At 40.6% G+C, this 21,456-nt stretch overlaps 1 protein-coding gene and 1 long non-coding RNA gene across 24 annotated transcripts in view; one reads left to right on the top strand and one right to left on the bottom strand.

Annotated features, from left to right (window-relative positions):
- The window catches only part of SCMH1 (Scm polycomb group protein homolog 1), a 232,472-nt gene that overhangs the window by 186,055 nt on the left and 24,961 nt on the right, over positions 1 to 21,456 (top strand). For 20 of the 23 annotated variants that reach the window (XM_051857880.2, XM_070078662.1, XM_070078671.1 and 17 more), the window contains 2 exons: positions 8,491 to 8,723; positions 12,174 to 12,300. The exons of 2 other annotated variants lie outside the window; for them this stretch is intronic. In XM_051857880.2, coding sequence (XP_051713840.1) covers positions 8,491 to 8,723; positions 12,174 to 12,300 — 360 coding nt within the window. The remainder of the gene's footprint in view (positions 1 to 8,490; positions 8,724 to 12,173; positions 12,301 to 21,456) is intronic. One more of the 23 variants, XM_070078674.1, reaches the window with a different exon arrangement.
- Positions 1 to 21,456, bottom strand: part of LOC103350211 (uncharacterized) — a 72,909-nt gene that overhangs the window by 47,618 nt on the left and 3,835 nt on the right. Inside the window, exon 2 of the long non-coding RNA XR_007924092.2 lies at positions 10,452 to 10,759. This is a non-coding gene — a long non-coding RNA (uncharacterized lncRNA). The remainder of the gene's footprint in view (positions 1 to 10,451; positions 10,760 to 21,456) is intronic.

Here is a 21,456-nt window from a genome sequence, read left to right on the forward strand (position 1 = left end):
GTGGGTGAAGGGGCTCAAGAACTTGGGCCATCACCTGCTGCTTTCCCAGGCACATTAGTAGGGAGGTGAATTGGAAGTGAAGCAACTGACTGGAGCTACAGGCAGTGGTATAAACCATTATGCCACAGTGCTGTCCCCCTGCCCACAAATTTTTCACAGCATCTGACTTGAATCATGTGCATATCTTTTAATAAACTGTCAATCAGCTTATTGTTTGCTAAGATTTTGGCACCATCAAAGAGTATTGCTAGCATTTAAAAGAACAAACTGACCTATAGACAATAGCAAAACAGTTTCACAAAAAATTAAAAACAGAATTACCATTTGATTTGGAAATTCCACTTTTGTTATATACCTGAAAGAATTAGAAGAAGGATATCAAAAAAGATATTTGGGGTTTTTTTTTACTTTTTTTTTTTTTGACAGGCAGAGTGGACAGTGAGAGAGAGAGAGAGAGAGAGAAAGGTCTTCCTTTGCCGTTGGTTCACCCTCCAATGGCCACCGCGGCCAGTGCACTGCGGCCGGCGCACCGCACTGATCCGATGGCAGGAGCCAGGTACTTATCCTGGTCTGCCATGGGGTGCAGGGCCCAACGACTTGGGCCATCCTCCACTGCACTCCCTGGCCACAGCAGAGAGCTGACCTGGAAGAGTGGCAACCGGGACAGAATCCAGCGCCCCGACCGGGACTAGAACCCGGTGTGCTGGTGCCACGAGGCAGATGATTAGCCTAGTGAGCCGCAGCGCAGGCTCAAAAAAAGATATTTGTACACTTATGTTCATAGTAAAATTACTCACAATAGCTAAAATAAGGAATCAGCTGAAGTGTCCATCAATAGATAAATGGTTAAACAAAATGGAATATTATTCAACCATGCTATACTATGGATGAAGAGATCATGCTATGTGAAATAAGACATTCACAAAAGACAAATACTGTATGATTCCACTTATATATATATGAGGTACTTAAAAGTAACCAAAACTCGGGGGCAGAAAGTATAATGATGTTTGCCATGGACTGAAGGGAGGACGGAATAGGGAATTATTGTTTAATTGGTAGTTTCAGTTTTTCAAGATGAAAAAGGAAGATGAATTATTTGTGATGGTTACATGACATAAATATTTAATAACACTAAATTTTATGCTTAAGATAGCCAAGATGATAAATTTTATATATATGTATTTTATCATAGTAAAAAAATGAAGGAAAAAAGAGGCTGAGTAGGAAAATAATTATAGTAATTAACTATTTACTGAGCACCAGCAGTGATAGGTACTGTGAGTGGTACTTTACATTATCTCTATTCCTTATAATATTGTAATCAAACTCAGTTTTTAAAAATTCCCAGAGAGTTTGTGACCATTGTCATACAACTAGCATGTAGTAGATTTGGGGTTTAAATTCAAGTCTGGGCCGGCAGTATCAGCTTGCCTGACCTCTTAAGTGGAGGCTCTTGGGGAATTTACGCTTTCAGGCTTATTCAGATTGCTGGGAGTGTTCAGTTCCATGCAGTTATAGGAGGGAGGGTCTCCATTTCCTTTCTGACTATTAGCAGCAGTCATACTCAGCTTCACACTTAGCTACTCACATGCCCTGGCTTGTATCGCCCTTCATCTTCAAAGTCAGAGGCAGTGAGTTGAGTTCTTCTCACACTTCAAATCTCTCTAAGCCCCACTTCCTCTCATTTCTCTGATCTCAAGCTAGAGTAATCTCTAAGGATTCATGTGGTTAGATAGGGCTCAATTAAACAGTCTATGATAATCTCCTTATTTTAAATTTTAACCATAATTACATCTACAAAATCCCTCTTACCATCTAAAGTAATATATTTACTACCATAGATTAGGATGTAGGTGTCTTTGGACAGCCATTCTGTCAACTACACATAGTAAGGCTTGCTGTGTTGTTTTTTCTTTTTTTAAAGAAATTGTCCTGCAGTCACTATTTCTGTTTCCATCTTTCTCCAATTTTTCTTCAGCCCCTCTGTTCCAATGAAGCTGCTCTTACCATGAACACATTAACTTCCCTCTGCCCTCATCTTGCTCAACCTTACAGTCAGTTTTCAGCATAATTGATCACTCCTTTCTTGAACACTGCCGTCTCTTGGATCCTGTCACATTATGCTCTCCGGTTACTCAATTCCTGTGTCAGGAACTAGGCCTTCTCCGCATCTTTTGGCTGGAGTTTTTGACTTCTTAGCCTTTAGTTGTTGCAGCACTCCAGGGCACGGTCCTAGGTGCCTTCTCCTGTTCTATACATACTCCCTCTCCCTAAGTGATTTTATGTCTTTATATACTGTCTGTATGCTAATGACCACCAAAATTATACTTGTATTTTTAACTTTTCTATGGAACTCCAGACTCAATTTCTGTTCACAATTGATCATAATGATAGGACTAAGATCCAAAGGGAGCACATAAACAAGACTAGTGTCTGCAAATATTAACTGATAGAATAAAAAAGGGAGAGAATGATCCAACATGGGAAGCGAGATGCACAGCAGACCCATAGAATGGCAGATGTCCTAAACAGCACTCTGGCCTCAGAATCAGCCCTTAAGGCATGCAGATCTGGCTGAAAAGCCCATGAGAGTATTTCAGGCATGGAAAGCCAAGACACTCTGGCAAAAAAAAAAAAAAAAAAAACAACTAAATGAAAGATCTCCTCAAGTGAGATCCCAGTGGAAAGAACAGGTCATCAAAGAAGGAGGTACCTTTCTCTGAAGGGAGGAGAGAACTTCCACTCTGACTACGACCTTGTCTAAATATGATCAGAGTTGGTGAACTCAAAAGGCTTCCATAGCCTTGGCGACTCATGACAAGAGCCTAGGGTGATTACTGATGCCATAAACAAGAGTGTCAATTTGTTAAGTCAACAACAGGAGTCACTGTGCACTTACTCCTCATGTAGGATCTCTGTCCTTAATGTGCTGTACATTGTGATTTAATGCTATAACTAGTACTCAAACAGTATTTTTCACTTTGTGTTTCTATGTGGGTGCAAACTGTTGAAATCTTTACTTAATATATGCTAAACTGATCTTCTGTATATAAAGAGAATCGAAAATGAATCTTGATGTGAATGGAAGGGGGGAGGGAGAGGGAAAGGGGAGGGTTGCAGGTGGGAGGGAAGTTATGGGGGGGGGAAGCCATTATAATCCATAAGCTGTACTTTGGAAATTTATATTCATTAAATAAAAGTTAAAAAAAAACTGCTTTCTCGGGCCTTTGCCGTGGCTCACTAGGCTGATCCTCCGCCTGCGGTGCCGGTACCCTGGGGTTCTAGTCCCCGTTCGGGCACCGGGTTCTGTCCTGGTTGCTCCTCTTCCAGTCCAGTTCTCTGCTGAGGCCCAGGAGGGCAGCAGAGGATGGCTCAAGTGCTTGGGTCCCTGCACCCGCATGGGAGACCAGGAGGAAGCACCCTGCTCCTGGCTTTGGATTGGCACAGTGCTGGCCCTAGTGGCCATTAGGGGAGTGAACCAACGGAAGGAAGACCTTTCTCTCTGTCTCTCTCTCACTATCTATAACTCTGCCTGTCAAATAAAAAAAAACTGCTTTCTCACTCAGCATATTACATAAGCATTTGTAAGGAATGTGTATTTTACATTTATTGAGTATAATCTTTATGTGTTCTTTAGGTTAGGTCATTAATTGGTTATTTATGTTAGTAGTTTGTTAATTGTGTTATTTAGATCTTATACCTCTTGACTGTTTTCATCTTCTTGATACATAAATTCTTGAGAGCCATATGTTAAAATTACCAACTCATAATGGTAGATATGTCTGTTTCTCCTTTTGTTTCTTTAAACTTTTGCAAACTTCTGTGTTATTAAGTACATAAAATTTAAACTCATTATATCTTCCTTTAGAATTGCTAATTTTACCCTGATGAAATGTCCCGGATAGTCTAGGTAAATACTGCCTACGTTAAAGGCTTCTTCGATGTTAATATAGCCACATGAGTTTTCTTTTCATTACTATTTAAAGAGCTTATTTTTCTATCTGTTCATTTTTATCTTCTGTATCTCTATTTCAAGTGTCCTTTTGGTGATATCTTCTAAACAAATATGATTTGGAATTTTTTAGTATAGTTTGTTCATTTGTTCATACTAATTGTTTAATCTATTCATATTTAATATAATTATCAGAGCCAGCACTGTGGTGCAGCAGGTTAAGCCACTGCCAGCATCCGATGTGTTCAAATCCCAGCTGCTCCACTTCTGATCCAGCTCCCTGCTAGTGCACCTGGGAAAGCAACAGAAGATGACCCAAACTTGGGTCCCTGCCACCCATGTGGGAGAGCCAGTTGGAATTCTAGGCTTCTGGCCTCAGCCTGGCCCAAGCTCGGCTGTTGTGGCCATTTGAGAAGTAAACCAGCAGACTGAAGATGTCTCTCCCACTCTCAGTTCTTTTTTCTCCCTCTCTCTCTCTAATTCTGCCTTTTGAATAAATAAATAAGTCTTTAAAAAATAAGTATTTTTTAAAAAATAAATCAAAAATTTGAAAATTAATTATTTGGATTTAAGGCTGCTCTTTTGCATTTTGCTTTGTTTTCTGTTTGAGCTCTTCCTTTTTTCTCTTTTCTTGTCTTTTTTTGTATTAATCAAATATGCTTTCCATTTGCTTTTACTTTTTTATTTATTTTAGAGACAAAGCAGAGCAAGCTGCCATCTGCTGGTTCTCTTCTCAAATGCCTGCCACAACTGAGACTGAGCCAAACTAACACTGGGAGCTGGGAGCTCAATCCAGTTCTCCCACATGGCTCTCAGAAACCTAACCACTTCATCCATAACTGCTGCCTCCCAGGATCTGCATTTGTATAACCTGGAGTGCAGAGCCAGAACTGGGCACCAAACCCAGGCATTCTGACATGAAATGCAGGCGTCTTAACCAGTAGGCCACTTAACCCACTAGAATGAATAGGTTATCATTCTAGTTCTCTCATCTTAGCTTTCTAGTAATACATTCCTATATAATTTGGTAATTAACTGCTCTATGAAAATAACATCCTAAACCTACCTTAAATAAGTATTCTAACTTTTCCCCAAATAATGCCAAATTCTTGCCAAAGTTTGGCTCCACTTACGCCCTGCTTCCATCCTCTGCATATTTAATGATGTGCAGGCCCTGCAAGTCGTTCTTAACATTTTACTAATGTTTTAAGCAATGTTATTTTGTACCTACTCACATATTTATCCTTTCTTGTGCTCTTCTTTCCTTCTTGCAGTTCCGTGCTTCCATCTGGGATTGCTTACTTTGGACTGAGGAATTTCCTCTTTATTTCCTGCTGGAAACAGGTCTGCTGGTGACAAATTCTCTCAAGCTTTGATTTGCCTAAAAATGTCATTTCACCTTCATTTCTGAAGGATCTTTTTTTCCCACTGGCGTAGAACTCAATTGGCAGTTTTTTTTCTTTTAGCTTTTTAGGATGTTATTCTGTTATTTCTGGCTTATATAGTTTTATGTAGAAGTCAACCATCAGTCTTATTGATACTCACGTAAGGATAGCACTATTTTTTCTCTGACTGCTTTTAAAAAATTAGCTTTGTCTTTCATCTCTTTCATTTCATTTATATTTTTTCTATTTTTTTTTATTTTCAGTAGTGTGACAATGATGCCATAGTATCATTTTCTTTGTATTTTTTACTGCTTGTTGATTGCTGAGTTCCTTGACTATATAGTTGATGTTTATTAAATTTGAGAGAGTTTTATTAATGCCTTTTTCCTCATTTTCTCTGACTTCTCCCTCTGAGATTGCAGCTATTGTATTTTGGATCTATTGACTATGGCCACATGTCTCTAATATCTAATCTGTTTTTCCATAATTTCTTACTATGCTTCACACTGGATGTTTTCTATTGACTTTTTTGCAAGTGCCTTAATAATTTCTTCTGCTGGGTCTTGTCTGCCCTTATCTCATCCAATGGGTCCTTATTTCTGATATTGTAATTTTTAGTTCTTAGATGTCCATGTAATTTCTTACATAGATCTGAATTTTCTGATGGTATTTTCTTTCATTTTGTTGATCACTTCTTGTATTTTCTTTCACAAATTAATTATATTTATTTTAAAATCTGTATGTTTATTCCATTATTTGGTTAATATATGGGTCTCCAACTATTGCCTGTATTTTTCTCTTGATTACTGATCACATTGTTTTGTCTCATTTTATATGGTATGCTGAACATTTTGTATAAAGCAGCTGTTGAAGCTTTAGCTGATGTCTTTTATCTTTCTGGTGGTCTAATAGGATAAGAGCCTGATCACCTCCATCTAATCATGGATTGAGCTAGACCTGGTCTGGATTCTTCCCATAGTTTACCCCTGTTTCTTAGACTTGGGCCCTCTTGGGGTCTTGACTGAGAACATAACAGAACTCTGTCTCCTCACCCGAGACATTGCAGGAAATTTTCCTGCCCTTTAAAGATTTTGGGTTTAGTTCATTCACCTCTCACCCTTTATAGTTTCAAAATATGGCATATATCTGGAAGAGAGGATCATGTGTTTGAGATAAACCATATCCTAGTATGCCCTTGTCTCCTAAAAAACACCGGACTGTGGGAGATTTTATTCTGCATATTAGAGCTCTAAGCCCAGCCTTGTAGCTCTAATGGGCAGGCCCAAAATTCAGCAAATGTCCCTTATGGGCATGGCCCTCATCAAGGTTCCTGTATATCACAGCAGCCTCTGATGTCGCTTTCCCCAGGAGAACACCTCTTTATGGGCCAAGTCTGTTCCTGAGTTCATTGGCAAATGCACTCAGGGAGGAAAACATCTAGTCATTATAAGAGCTCTGTACTGTTGTTTAAAATAAGTTATCTGGCTTTTTCTAGTTGTTGCATCGTCAACATTGCACCACCACAGTCTATAACATCCTACCTGGAAGCATAAAAATCTTCATGTTCTGCCTGCCCACTGACTTCATTTATTAACTGGTCTCCTTAATTATTAACTGGTCTGTTCTTGCCTTCCTCACAGAGCACTCAGAGGGATCCTTTTGAGTACATCTTGTCATTCTCCTTCTCACAAACCTCCAGAGACTTCCTTTATTCTCAGAATAAGTTCAATTCATTCTCACAGCCTATATATAAAGTCCAACACACTCATTACCACTCCCTCTCTAACCTAATTGTCTTCCTCCCTGCCCTTTGCTTACTCAGTTCCAACTATACTGATCTTCCTGTTCTTCAAACACACTAACATTCCTGTCTCAGAGTCTGTACTTACTTAACCTCTGCATGGAAGACTCTTCCCTTAGATTTTCCTAAGACTTCTGCCTTTACTTCATTTGGAAGCTCTGTATAAATGTCACCTCTTCAAAGAGGACTTCTCTTACAATTCTGTCTCCTTACCCTGCACTGGTTTTGATCAGAGTAGCTTACATCACCTAACATTATATTGTGTATGTGTTTATTTTCTGCCACTCCCACTAGGAGGTAAGTTCCATTAGACTATAAATCATGTCTGTTTTGTTCACTGTTCTATCCCCAGAATTTACAATAGTGCAACACGTGTAGTAAATGCTCAAGAACTACTTATAGAGTGAATTGAATGTCTCTTACCTTAAAAAATTCTAAATTTAAGGAGAAGATAAATTATTAGAAGAAAATTGAGAAGTACTCTGACATAGAGATCTAACATAGATATCTACAGAATGCTTTTGAGGTGAGGGGAAGGCATTAGATTAGTCTGGGCATGGTCAGAGAAGCCATCATTAAGTGGAGGTGGCCCCAGATTGAGTGTTCAAAATTGAGTTTTGATATATGTCTGGCCAAGAATAATAGAGAGCTCAACATTTGGTCGCTATAATGTGAGGTTAGGTGGTAGGAAATAACACAGAAACAACTGGAAAGCAAGGCAGGGGCAGGATCACAAAGTCCTTGGCTATCAGAATAAAGAATTTATTCTTTACCTTAAAGGTAACAGGGAACAAAAGTTTTTTAAGGTAAGGAGAAGTACTTGTATTTGTGTGTGTTTCACTGCCCCTCATGCTAAAACTTTAAGTAGATTGATGTAGAAAATCCCTGGCTTGGTTGTCAGGGACCTGTTTCAAAATAGAAGTCCTATTCCAACTCACTATTTAACCCAGAGAAGGTATCATATCCTTTCCTGAGCCTCAGACATCATTCTTAGCAGGAGAGGATTTGTAGGCTCCTAGGAGCCATTCCAACTCTGAACCTATGGTTATGTTGCATGCTTCAACTTTCAGGTCTCAGGACTTCTCTAAGATACCTTAGGGAAAAAAATTTAGCATTTTGTTTGCATCTTACAGAAATAATTTTAAATGTCTGATTCTAGCCGATGTAAATTGACTTTTCATCTGAAATTTTCTGAACACTTAGGTCAAATGCCAGGAAACTAGCTTCTTGGGACAAAACTACCTGAGCAGAGTAGCAAGTCTTTTTTTTTTTTTTTTTTTTTTTAACCTCTGACAGGGCTGCGAATTCAGGGGGAAGTAGGGGTGATAGAATGAGTCTTTTTCTTTCAGTTGTGATTCCAAAGAATCCCTACCCTGCGTCTGATGTGAACACTGAGAAGTCCAGCATCCACAGCAGCACCAAAACTGTCTTGGACCATCAACCAGGGCAGAGGGGGCGTAAACCAGGAAAGAAGCGGGGCCGGACACCCAAGACCCTAATTCCCCATCCCATCTCTACCCCATCCAAGTCAGCTGAACCTTTGAAATTCCCAAAGAAGAGAGGTCCCAAACCTGGCAGTAAGGTAGGTAAAAATGTGGGTCTCCCAGGAAGGGATAAGGGATTAGAAGTGGGTGATTTATCCATATCCATCCATCTTGGAAAGGGGCATGTATAGCCCTATTCTCTACCTTGTGTATGCTTTTAACAGTAACCTCAAAGATGACCATCCGTATGTAGCTACTTACGTAGGAGTTGGTAATGTTAGATCTATCATGATGAGAATAGGAAACAAATTTTAACTTTGAAAGCTGCCCACATCAAAAGAATTCTGTTCTGATGTCTTCCATAGATGGAAGGCCCTGCTCCTTCTTGATCATCTCAGAGTAGGTGCCCAGCACATGAACAGAAAGAGCAAACTAACTATAATGTATTTCTTCTGCTATTCCTATCTCTTTTTTAAAAAGAAATTATTGAATACCTACTAAGTGTCAGACTGTGCATTAGATACCATTGTATGCATATCACATGTTCTTCACAAAACTCGAGATAAGCACTGCTAACATTATTTTAACAGTTAAATAGATTGAGACCTAGAGATATGGAATTATCTCCCTGAGGTCACATAGCTAGTAAGTGCCAAATGCTGCAGTGAGTGGTCCTCAGATGCTCTTTTCCAAGGTCTCTGGTGTCCTACCATATACTCGTTCTCTGCGTTTCCTGAAGGACACAATACTTATCTTCAGGAAAAGACTGTTGAGGGTTCACTGAGTACTGTTGTGGAAAGTACTACCTCTTAGTAACAGCCAGTTTTTCATGGGTATCTTCCTAAGGGAAAGCTTTGATGTGAAAAGAAGGCTTCTCAGTAGCTTCCCTCAGACTCCTATTAGTATCACCTCCTCCGTTACTTTCTAACCATCAAGGAATCTCCCAAAATCGCCTTCTTGAGTTCTAACACCTGAGTGCCAGTGTGCAAATGATATCCAGTTCTCCCTTGGCACTCCATTCCAGTCTTATAAGTGGAATATCCGTGGGGTTGATTGGTTGGTTGATTTGTTTGCTTATTAGCTCTAACTGACTTCAGTCCTTATAGAATAGAATATATTAAGTTCTTTAATATCAAGAACGTATCTTCTCTTTTTGTCCTTCACTGCCTTGTATTTCAGTCTCTTGAGAGATGTTCAGTATATGCAAGATGAATGGGAGGGAGGGATGATAGATGGGTGAATGGATAAGTTTGGTGATGATATCAGTCTCAATTATCTCATTTATTGGCTTTGAATTCCCAATATCACCTCCTAATCTTCCTGTGTAACACATACTTCTCCAGATCTGTGATCACTAACTCCTAACCCAGATCCTGATTCATTTTTGTCTCCTTTACTTTGTTCTCAATATCATGTTGTGAAGGAAATGTTGAAGGCCTTAAGGATGCCAAGGTCTGAGAAGCCATGCTTTTGATGATGTGGAAACATTTTAAGGATAGTCAGAAGAGAGGGAAAACTTAGCTTGAGAGACCCCTAAGACAGAATCAGATCTCATGGGCAAAAGGCCAGGCATATAGGCTTTTTGTCAACCTAAAAGAAACAGTTAAATCTATCCCAGAATGAAAGTAGTAATGGCTGTCACTAGAGGTAGGTACTTTATCAGGGACTAGATGACTCTATAGGAGGCATGTTTTCAGGGAAAGGGAAGTACAAATGTTGGATGGAAGGATGGATGGATGGATGGGTGGATGGGTGGGTGGATGGATGGATGGATTAAATGGCTTTGAAGATCTTAGAAAACCCAAGACCTGTGATATAATGATTACCTCTGCTCTGCTTCCTCAGGAGGTCTTGAACATAGTCACCAAAGTTCTCTTTCCAACCTTCTTGAAAGCAGTCATTCTCATCCTATCCTGTACTTGATGTCCTTAGCATTTGTCTCAGGCTTTTTCTTTCTCTTACTCCTTCAGTTACACGTAGGCCTTCCAGTTTACCCGCAGGCCTTTGGTTCCTCTTTGTGGCTAGAGCACAGGCTTTAAAGCCAGACACACTTAGGTCTCATCTCCACTTGTCACCACCTGTGTGACTTTGGGAACACTTCTTTGAGTGAGTCTCTGAGTCCTCCTTTTCTCACCTATAAAATGGAAGTGAAATAATATATGAATCAATAGACTATACGTATCAGTGTACCTATTTGAAATAGTAGTGTCTGCTGTCTTTCTGCTTTCTTCCACAGTTCTGGCACCTAACTCACAGGTTTAGTTCCTTGGGAACCTCACAAACTCCTACCACCAACTCATTAAAGTTGAACTGGCATTTCCTTTCTTCCCTGACTCACTACTTACTTGGATTTTTCATTTTTGGCACTGTCAGAAAGTATGAGCAGATATCCATGTCCATTGTGTGTTTTTAATGCTTTATGAGTGCTTGCGTGATTACTTTCACAGACAAGACCATCTAATGTTTGCCCCTGTCCTCGGTGCAGTCTGTTTAGATAGTATACTCCCAGAAGGCAGATAGGTGTATCCAGCTCCCAACAGTGAGACCTTAGTAAAAAGGGATTTCTGGAGCTCAGTGATGGTTCTAGTTTCCTTACATTCAGAAAGGCTTTTAGAAAACTATCTCTTGGAAAGAACCCTCTGAGATCTTTCTCCCCCAGTGATTGCCCTGGATAGCACAGAGAAGATACTTAGATTTCTTTCAAATGATCTATATTGCTTGCCCCATTACTGGTGATCTGTACTGTGCTCTTCATTAATACTCATTATATTAATACTTCATTAATACTCATTATATACCAAATAGCTTGCTAGGAATGGTGCTTGGAATCAGACCCTCAAGGACCTCCAGGCTAATAGGAGACACCAGTATGTAAACATATAATGATGACACATTGACCAGTGCAGTGAGTAAAGAGGAAGCATAAAATAGAGTGATTAGAGAAAAACTAGGAAATCTTCCCAGACAAACAACAATGTTTAAGATAAATGAAAGAAGAAGGGGTGTTTCAGGCATACGTGATATCTTTCTAGTAAAAATGTGGTTTTTAGAGAAGTAATTCAGTTAAAGATGACTAGAGTAGGAAATTTAAAGGAAAGAATGACAGGTAATAAGCTCCAAGAGGAGGAAGGCCGAGGAAAGTAGTTTGTAAAGTTAGGAGACAAAGTAAAGCAGAGAATAAACAAAGTAATGTCAAAGAAACTTAAGCCATGGCATTTTACCCCCTTTTAACTTTTTTTGCCAACTAAAAACAATATAGAACTTCATGTGACAATATAGAATCAAGTGTAAAAGATAGTGCACTTAACTCTGACTCCAAAAAAGACCAAAATTTTGTGCATAGATTCAGAAATTGTTTCTAGGCATCTACTATGCATACAGCTTTGGGTCAGATGCTGTGTGGAAAACAGAAGTAAAGCACAATTTTACTTTTGTTTCATGGGTAAATATAATTTTGTTTCATGGGTAAATTAATTGCTAGGAATAAAGGAATGAGAAGACAAGTTACTTATCATGGGTAGCAAACTTTTACCCATCCGTTTTGACAGAGGAAACCTCGGACTTTGCTGAACCCACCACCCAGCTCACCAACAACCAGCACACCTGAACCGGATACCAGCACTGTACCCCAAGATGCTGCCACCATCCCCAGCTCAGCCATGCAGGCCCCCACAGGTAAGAGCAGAGAAGAGCCTAGCTGCACCAAGTCCCTGCCCCAGTGTCTGCATTTTCTCTTATTTTGCCCAATAACTAGCCCCTTGTCCATTTTTAAACCTAGATAGAATGTTTTAGAAATGTTTTCTTTGGCATTGGAAATAGTCTCCAAGGCACTTTCATTCTGTCAAAACTCTCAGTGAAACTTGGGTGTTCTGTGAACTCAGTGTTGGGCAGTTGGAGTGGGCAACGCCAGGAGTTCCCTGACCCAGGTTAGAGTAAAATTCATCCTTCGTGGTTAGGGGTGCCCCTTTCTTAGTGACCCCTTCCACAGTCCAGAACCCTGGCAGCATTCCAGTAATGCAGCCACCACTGAAATGCCTCTGGTGTTTTTCTTTGTTTTTATTTACTTATTTATTTGAAAAGCAGAGTGATAGAGAAGGGGAGAAGAGACAAGGAGAAAGAGATCTTCCATCCACTGGCCTGTCTCTGCATATCAAATAATTTTTTAAGTTATTTAGATATTTATTAGAGTGATACATGCTTGTAGTTTAAATAAACTGAAGGAGATACAAGACCTACTGCAAAAACAAAACAGACCCCCCCATTTCCTGTCAATTATCTCTTCCCAGAGGCTATCACTTTCCATTCAGCTGATTGTTTTCTTTACCTCCATGTATCTAAATAGCATATTTATATAAGAATGCTTTGACAAGTTCATGGAGAACTGGAATTAAAAGATAAGTATTTTTATGCAAAAAAAAATCTGAAATCTTCACATAGTTTTTCCATGTAATAGACTTTTTAAAGGTTCTTCATATTGCTTTTTTTAAACTTGAGACATTTTTTTATTGACTGTCCACTTTAGAATATGACAGTTCAACTCTTCTCAATCTCCTTGCCTCTCACCCACATACACACAGACTACCCTACCCCAATTATGTAATATTATATTGAATAGCTCAAAATCCAGTGTTTTGCTATTATAGCTAACTAAATGCCATCTTGGGGGTGGCACTGTGAGGTAACAGGTATAGCCACTGCCTGTGACACCAGCATCCCATATGGGTGCAAGTTCATGTCCCAGCTGTACCCTGCTAATGGCCTGGAGAAAGCTGTGAAAGATGGCCCAACTGTGCTCCTGCCACCCACATGGGAGATTGGATAAAGCTTCTGGCTCCTGGCTTCAGCCTGGCCCAGTGCTGGCCCTTGAACCATCTGGGGCAGATGGACAATTTCTTTCTTTATATAAATATATCTCCTTCTCTCTATATAATGACTTTCAAATAAATAAATTAAAATCTTAAAAAATAAAGAAATAAATGTCATTCTCAATTGAGCCATGTAGTGTACAATCATTACTTTTTCTTTGTGGCGTTTTGTTTTCAGGGGAAATCTTATTTTTTTCTTTGTTATATATTTGTTTTTCTTTATGAGCACATTATATATTATACCCATGTCATACCTAGAAGAAACCTACCCTGGAGCCCTCTGAGTTCCCTTAAGTTCTCTTCTGTTAAATTGGGTTCCCAGTTTGCTCTTTTCCACATCTGTTTTCTCATGTAAATCTTTTCTTAGATTATACATCCATAGTTTTATTTGCTTTGAAGTTGAGTCTTCTCATCTCCAATATTCTGAAATTTTACCTTGGATGTATTTTTACCCACCATACCAGAAACTTTCACTTAAATTTTTTCATTGATGTTTTTCTCCCACTTCCTTTTCTCTACACTTTCTAGCAAAGCAGTTATTCAGCTATTGAACCTCTTTGAACTAGTCCTCTAATTTTCATATACTCCTTTATTCCTATCCCTAGTCTCTGTCTTTTTAAAAATTTGTATTCATTTGTTTATTGTATTTGAAAGGCATAGAAAGAGAGACAGAGAGGCCTCCCATCAGCTGATTTCCTCCCCAAATGTTCACAACAGCATTTGGGGATGAGCCAGGCCAAAGCCAGGAGCCGGGGGCTCAGTCTGGATCTCCCACATGAGTGGCAGGGATCCAACTACTTGAGCCACCACCTGCTGCCTCCAAGGGTATACATCAGCAGAAAACTGGAACAGATCCAGGACTCAAACCCAGCCATTCCCAAATGGGATGTGGGTGTCCCGAGTGGCATCTTAACCACTGCACCAAATGCCTGCCCTCTCTTTGTGTTTTCAACGTCCTTCAAGCTCTCTTCAACTATGTCTTCCAAACTACAGTTTTTCATTTCTGCCATTTTACTTTTTTTAAAAAGAGGACTTATTTATTTAAAGACAGAGTTACACACATACAGAGAGAGAGAGAGAGAGAGAGAGGTCTTCCATCTACCGGTTCACTCCCCAAATGGCCACAATGGCTTTAGCTGTGCCAATCCAAAACTAGGAACCAGGAGCTACTTCTGGGTCTCCCATGCAGGTGCAGGGGCCCAAGTACTTGGGCCATCTTCTACTGCTTTCCCAGATGCATTAGCAGGGAGCTGGATTGGAAGTGGAGCAGCCGGGACTCTACCTGGTGCCCATATGGGATGCTGTCACTGCAGGCCAGGGCTTTAACCTGCTACACCACAGCACTGGCTCCCTGCTATTTTACTTTTAAAATATAATTATATTATTCCATTGGCATTTCCCAAATCACATGTGGTAGAAACACTAGTTTTGCAAAATGCTCTTCATAAAAGATTTTATATACATTTTAGAAATCTATTCACATACATTTAGGAAATGCTTGTATACTTTTCCCCCATGTTTGGAGATTTGTATAGGCTATCTAGAGCTCTTTTTTTGTTCTCTGAATTTTTTTAATAGACTTTATTTTTTTAGAGCAGTTTTAGGTTCACAACCAAACTGAGTAGAAGATATAGAGCACTATATACTCCCTATCCCTATTTGTGCAGAGCCTTCCCATTCACCGACATCTGCCACCTGAGTGCTATGTGTTACAATGAATGAATTTACATTGATACATTATTATAATCCAAAGTCCACAGTGCATGATAGTGTTACTCCTGATGTTTTACATTCTGTGGGATTTGACAAATGTATAAGGACATGTATCTACCATTATAGTTTCATTCAAAATAGTTTCACTGCTCTAAAAATCCTCTGTGCTTTTCTTATTCATCCCTTTTTCTCCCTTAACCATGGAAACTACTAATCTTTTTACTGTCTCTGTAGTTTTACCTGTTCCAGAATGTCATAAAGTTAGAATCATACAGTATGTTAGCTTTTCAAATTGGCTTATTTCACTTAGTAATAGGCATTTAAATGTGTTCTTTGTCTATCTATGGCTTGATTATTTCCTTTCTTTTTAACACTGAATAATACTGCATTGTCTAGATGTACCACAGTTATCCATTCACTTACTGAAGGATGTCTTAGTTGCTTCTGTGTTTTGCCAATTTGAATAAATCTGCTATAAAATTCATTGTAGTGCCTCAGGTTAAGGCACCACCTGCCGTGCTGGCACCCAGATGAGTGCCAGTTCTAGCCGTGGCTCCTCCGCTGCCCATCTAACTCCCTGTTATTATGTTTGAGAAGGCAACAAAAAATGCCGGGCCCCTGCCACCCGCAGGGGAGACCTAGCTGGGGTCCCTGGGTCCTGGCTTTGGCTTGGCCCAGCCCTGGCCATTGTGTCCATTTGGGGAGTGAACAACAGATAGAAGATCTCTCTTTCTCTCTGTATTTTCCTCCCTCTCTTGTATCTCTGCCTTTCAAATAAAATAAAATCGATCTTTTTTAAAAAAAAAAAAAGTGGCTGTGCCATTTTGTGCCAGCAGTGAAGGAGAGTCCATGTTGCTTCCCATTCTCATCAGCATTTGGTATTGTCCATGTTCTAAATTTTGGCCATACTGATAGATATATGGAGGTATTTCATTGTTTTAAGTTTCCCTAATGACATAAGATGTTGGATTTATTGACTGTATCCTATATATCTTCTTTCGTAAGGTGTCTGCTGAGGTCTTTGGTCCATTTTTTAATTGTATTATTTATGCATATGGGTGGGTTTAAAAAAGAAAAAAGATTTATTTATTTATTTTGAAAGTCAGAGTTACAGAGAAAGAAGGGAAAAAAAGAGATCAATCTTCCATCCACTGGTTTACTCCCCAGATGCCACAATAGCCAGTGCTGGCACAGGCCAAAGCCAGGAGCCAGGAACTTTATCCAGGTCTCCCATGTTGGTGGCAGGGGCCCAAACACTTGGGCCATCTTCCACTGCTTTTCACAGGCCATTAGCAGGGAGTTGGATCAGAAGTAGAGTAGGGGCCAGCGCCCTGGAGTAGTGGGTTAATCCTCTGCCTGCGGTGCCAGCATCCCATTTGGGTGCCAGTTCTAGTCCCAGCTGCTCCTCTTCCAATCCAACTCTCTGCTGTGGCCTGGGAAGGCAGTAGAAGATTGCCCAGGTCCTTGAGCCCCTACACCAGCATGGGAGACCAGGAAGAAACACCTGGCTCCTGGCTTTGGATCGGCACAGCTCCAGGTGTTGCGGCCATTGGGAAGTGAACCAATGGACAGAAGACCTTTCTCTCTGTCTCTCCCTCTCACTGTCTGTAACTCTACCTCTCAAGTAAATAAATAAATAATCTTTAAAAAGAAAAAAAGAAAAGAAGCGGAAGAAGAAGAAGAAGACAACGACGACATGGAGTAGCTGGGACTTGAACCAGTGCACGTAAGGGATGCTCACATCACCAGTGGCAGCTTTACCTGCCATGCCACAGGTCCCATATAGTTGAATTTTAAGAATTCTTTGTTTGCCGGCACCACAGCTCACTAGGCTAGTCTTCCACCTATGGCGCCGGCACACCAGGTTCTAGTCCCGGTCAGGGCGCCGGATTCTGTCCCGGTTGCCCCTGTTCCAGTCCAGCTCTCTGCTGTGGCCTGGGAGTGCAGTGGAGGATGGCCCAAGTGCTTGGGCCCTGCACCCGCATGGGAGACCAGGAGAAGCACCTGGCTCCTGGCTTCGGATCAGCGCGGTGCGCCAGCCGTAGCGGCCATTGGAGGGTGAACCAACAGCAAAGGAAGACCTTTCTTTCTGTCTCTCTCTCACATCCACTCTGCCTGTCAAAAAAAAAAAAATACTGTGTCTTGGGGCCGGTGCCGTGGCTCACTTAGTTAATCCTCTGCCTGTGGCGCCCGCATCCCAGATGGGCGCTGAGTTCTAGAGCCGGTTGCTCCTCTTCCAGTCCAGCTGTCTGCTGTGGCCCGGAAGGGCAGTGGAGGATGGCCCAAATGCTTGGGCCCCTGCACCCGCATGGGAGACCAGGAGGAAGCACCTGGATCCTGGCTTCGGATTGACGCAGCGCCAGCCGTGGCAGCCATTTGGGGAGTGAACTATCAGATGGAAGACCTTTCTCTGTCTCTCTCACTGTCTATAACTCTACCTGTCAAATAAAAAAAGAAAAAGAAAATACTGAGTCTTCTTATCCACAAATATGCATATTTTTCTCTTATTTTGTTCTTTGATTTCCTTCATTAGAATTTCATGTTTCTTCATATAAGTCTTGAATGTATTTTGTTAGATTTATACCTAAATATTTCTTTTTCAGAGGTGTTCATGTATGTATGTATGTATTTAAGTATTTTAAAGAGATACACAGATCTTTTACCTGCTGGTTACCTCTCTAAATCTCCCATACAGCCAGCGTTGGGCCAGGTGAAGCCAGGAGTCTGGAAACAATCCAGGTCTCCTAATGTGGGTGGAAGATACCCAAGTACTTGGCTGTCACCTACTCCCAGGAATGTATTGTAGGAAGCTGGATCAAAACAGTCAGGACTCTAATTAGGCACTCTGATGTGGGATGCAGGCACCCCATTCAACATCTAAACCACTGCACCAAATGCCTGCCTCTGTTTTAGAAATCTGAGCTTTTGTTTGGGAAATTCTGTGGTCCTCACTTTCCCAGATTCTGGGTTTAGTGGGATGCAGAAAAAATTATCCCTTAGGCAAAGGTTTAGCACACAATAGAATGTATTACATTTGATTTTAGCACTGAGAAGCCATACAATAGAATGTGTTGAAACAACCATCCCATTAGTAGCCCTGAGGCCTTTAACCATTCTGTACTCTGTATCTGACCTTATGTTAAAACACAGGGAGACACAGACTTAGAGGAGTCCAGGTCTAAGACACTTAGTTAACTTTAAAGAAACATCTGGCTGGCGTCGCAGCTCACTAGGCTAATCCTCCACCTGCGGCACCGGCACCCCGGGTTCTAGCCCCGCTTTGGGCACCAAATTCTGTCCTGGTTGCTCCTCTTCCAGTCCAGCTCTCTGCTGTGGCACAGGAGGGCAGTGGAGGATGGCGCAAGTTCTTGGACCCTGCACCCGCATGGGAGACCAGGAGGAGACACCTGGCTCCTGGCTTCAGATCGCCGTAGCAGCCATTTGGGGGGTGAAGGAACAGAAGGAAGACCTTTCTCTGTCTCTCTCTCTCTCTCACTAACTCTGCCTGTCAATAAATAAATAAATAAATAAAATTTAAAAAGAAACATCTAAGAATACAGGCAATGGAGTTGGACACTTAGACATAACTAAAACTTATGATACATGAGGATATAACACACTAGATCAAAGTAAATATTTGGAAACAAGTTTTACCACTTATTCTCATACTGTAACTCTTTGAGGAAAGAGGTCCTGCATGGGAAGTTAGTACACAGTGACTCTTGTTGATTTAACAATTAACACTCTTACGTATGACATCAATGATCACTCAAGGCCCTTGATATGAACAGCCTAGGCTATGGAAGCCTTTTGAATACTTACAAACTCTAAATATTCAGACAAGGCCATGTGTAAAGTGGAAGTTCTTTCCTCCCTTCGGAGAAAAGTACATCCTTCTTTTATGACCGCTTCTTTCCACTGGGGCCTCTCCCAGCGAGGTCCTCCATGTGGGGATACTTTTCCCACAAGTGCCCTGGCTTTCCAAGCCTGAAGTGCTCTCACAGGCTCTTCCGCCAGACCAGATGCCTTTAGGGTTGATTCTGAGGACACTGAGCGTTACTTACAGCAGTTGTCATTCTGAGTCTGCTGTATGGACTGCTTCCCATGTTGGAGCATTTACTCCTCTTCAGTCCTCTTTATTATTGTTACCAGACACTTAATCCTATTTATATGATCACTTTAACACTTAAGATGTTACTTTTACTATCTAGCTCAAGGGGATTTGAGATCCCATGGCAAGTTTTTAAACTGTACCCTTAGAAGTTAAATCCATAGGGGTGCATGCAGAACTATACAGGCTTTATAGTTTCTCTGTAGGACCTGAGAAGATAAAACCAGACACAGCTCTTTACAAGCCTGATTATCCTTAGCCATGTGGCATGGATAGTTGCATTATTTATAATTCCTTAAGCATGTAAGTTGGATGCATTGTATTAGTTACAATTCTGACACCTTAGTGTATCTGTATGTGTACCAAATAGGTTCCATTATTTTACCAAGCCTGGTGAGGGGTTCTAAAAAATTTTTCCTTCCATAGGCCGGCGCCACAGCTCACTAGGCTAATCCTCCGCCTTGCGGCACTGGCACACCGGGTTCTAGTCCTGGTCGGGGCGCCAGATTCTGTCCCGGTTGCCCTTCTTCCAGGCCAGCTCTCTGCTGTGGCCCGGGAGTGCAGTGGAGGATGGCCCAAGTGCTTGGGCCCTGCACCAGCATGGGAGACCAGGAGAGGCACCTGACTCTTGGCTTCAGATCAGCGCGGTGCACCGGCGCAGCACACCAGCCACAGCGGCCATTGAGGGGTGAACCAACGGAAAAGGAAGACCTGTCTCTGTTTCTCTCTCTCACTATCCACTCTGCCTGTCAAAAACTTTAAAAAAAATTGAAAATAAATAAATAAATAATTTTTTTCTTTTTTATCATTTTTGGTGCTGCTTCATAAAGCAAAACAAATAACTAAAATAAAAAATTAAAATAATAAAGACAAGCATTAAAGCTGTCAGTGTAAGCCAAAAGAAAGACCAGCATGGAAGCTGCCACCAGCATAAGCTAAAACTATAAAGACCAGCACAAAGTCCAAAATAATAACCTATAATTAAAAAATAATAATAAATAGTTACTCTATTAATCAGGCATGTAGCAAGCTATGGAGGCTGCCATCTTGGGGTGGAGTCTGTTGCCTGTCTTCTGGTAAGGGCAGAAGTTCCCATGAGGGGACTGTAATTTTTATTTTTATCTTCTGCCTACTTTGGATTTAATTTGTTCACCTATTTTCTTTTTTTAAGATTTATTTATTTATTTGAAAGGCAGAATGACAGTATGAAAAAGAGACAGACATCTTTCATTGGTTTACTTCCCAAATGACCACAATGACCAGGCCAAAGAGAAGCCAGGAACTCCATTCAGGTCTCCTAGGTGGGTGACAAAGGCCCAGACACTTAGGCCATCATCCACTGCATTCCCAGGCACATTAACAGGGAGCTGGCTTGAAAGCAGAGCAGCCAAGACTCAAACTAGCACTCCCGTGTGGGATGCTGGCATCACAAGCAGCAGCTTGACTCACTGTACCACAATGCCAGACCTCCTCATCTTTTTCTGATTTCCTAAGGTAGAAGCTTAGATGACTAAACTTTAGATATTTTAATGTATATATTCAGTGCTATAAATTTATGTACTGTTGTATCCTACACATTTTGATAAATTGTATTTTCATTTAGTTCAAAAAATTTTTAAATTTTTCTTGATATTTCCTCTTTGACCCACATGTTACTTAGAAGTATAAATGTATTATTTAATCACATATTTTGGAATTTTCTACCTACCTTTCTGTTATTGATTTTTAGTTTAATTCCATTGTAGCCTGAGAGAAGACTGTGATTTCTATTATTTTAAATTTGCTGTGGTGTATTTTATGGCCCAGAATGTCTGTTTTGGTGAATATTCAACATGAACTGGAGAATATGTATTATGATATTGTTGGATGAAATACTTGATAGATTTCAGTCATATCCCAGTTGTTGGTGATGCTATTAAATTCAATTATGTCTGTAGTGATTTTCTGTATGCTGAATGTGTTCATTTCTGATAGAAATGAACTATAATAATGGATTCAACTATTTTTCCTTGGATTTTTATCTGTGTTTATCTTGTGCATCACTTATTACTTTAAAAGAAAGAGCAAGACAGATACAGAGGGAGAGCTCTTCCATCTATCAGTCACTCCCCAAGTGCCAGCAACTGAATCTGGGCCAGGGCT

This window comes from Oryctolagus cuniculus, chromosome 7 (genome assembly GCF_964237555.1).
Source record: "Oryctolagus cuniculus chromosome 7, mOryCun1.1, whole genome shotgun sequence".
Taxonomy (NCBI): Eukaryota; Metazoa; Chordata; class Mammalia; order Lagomorpha; family Leporidae; genus Oryctolagus; species Oryctolagus cuniculus.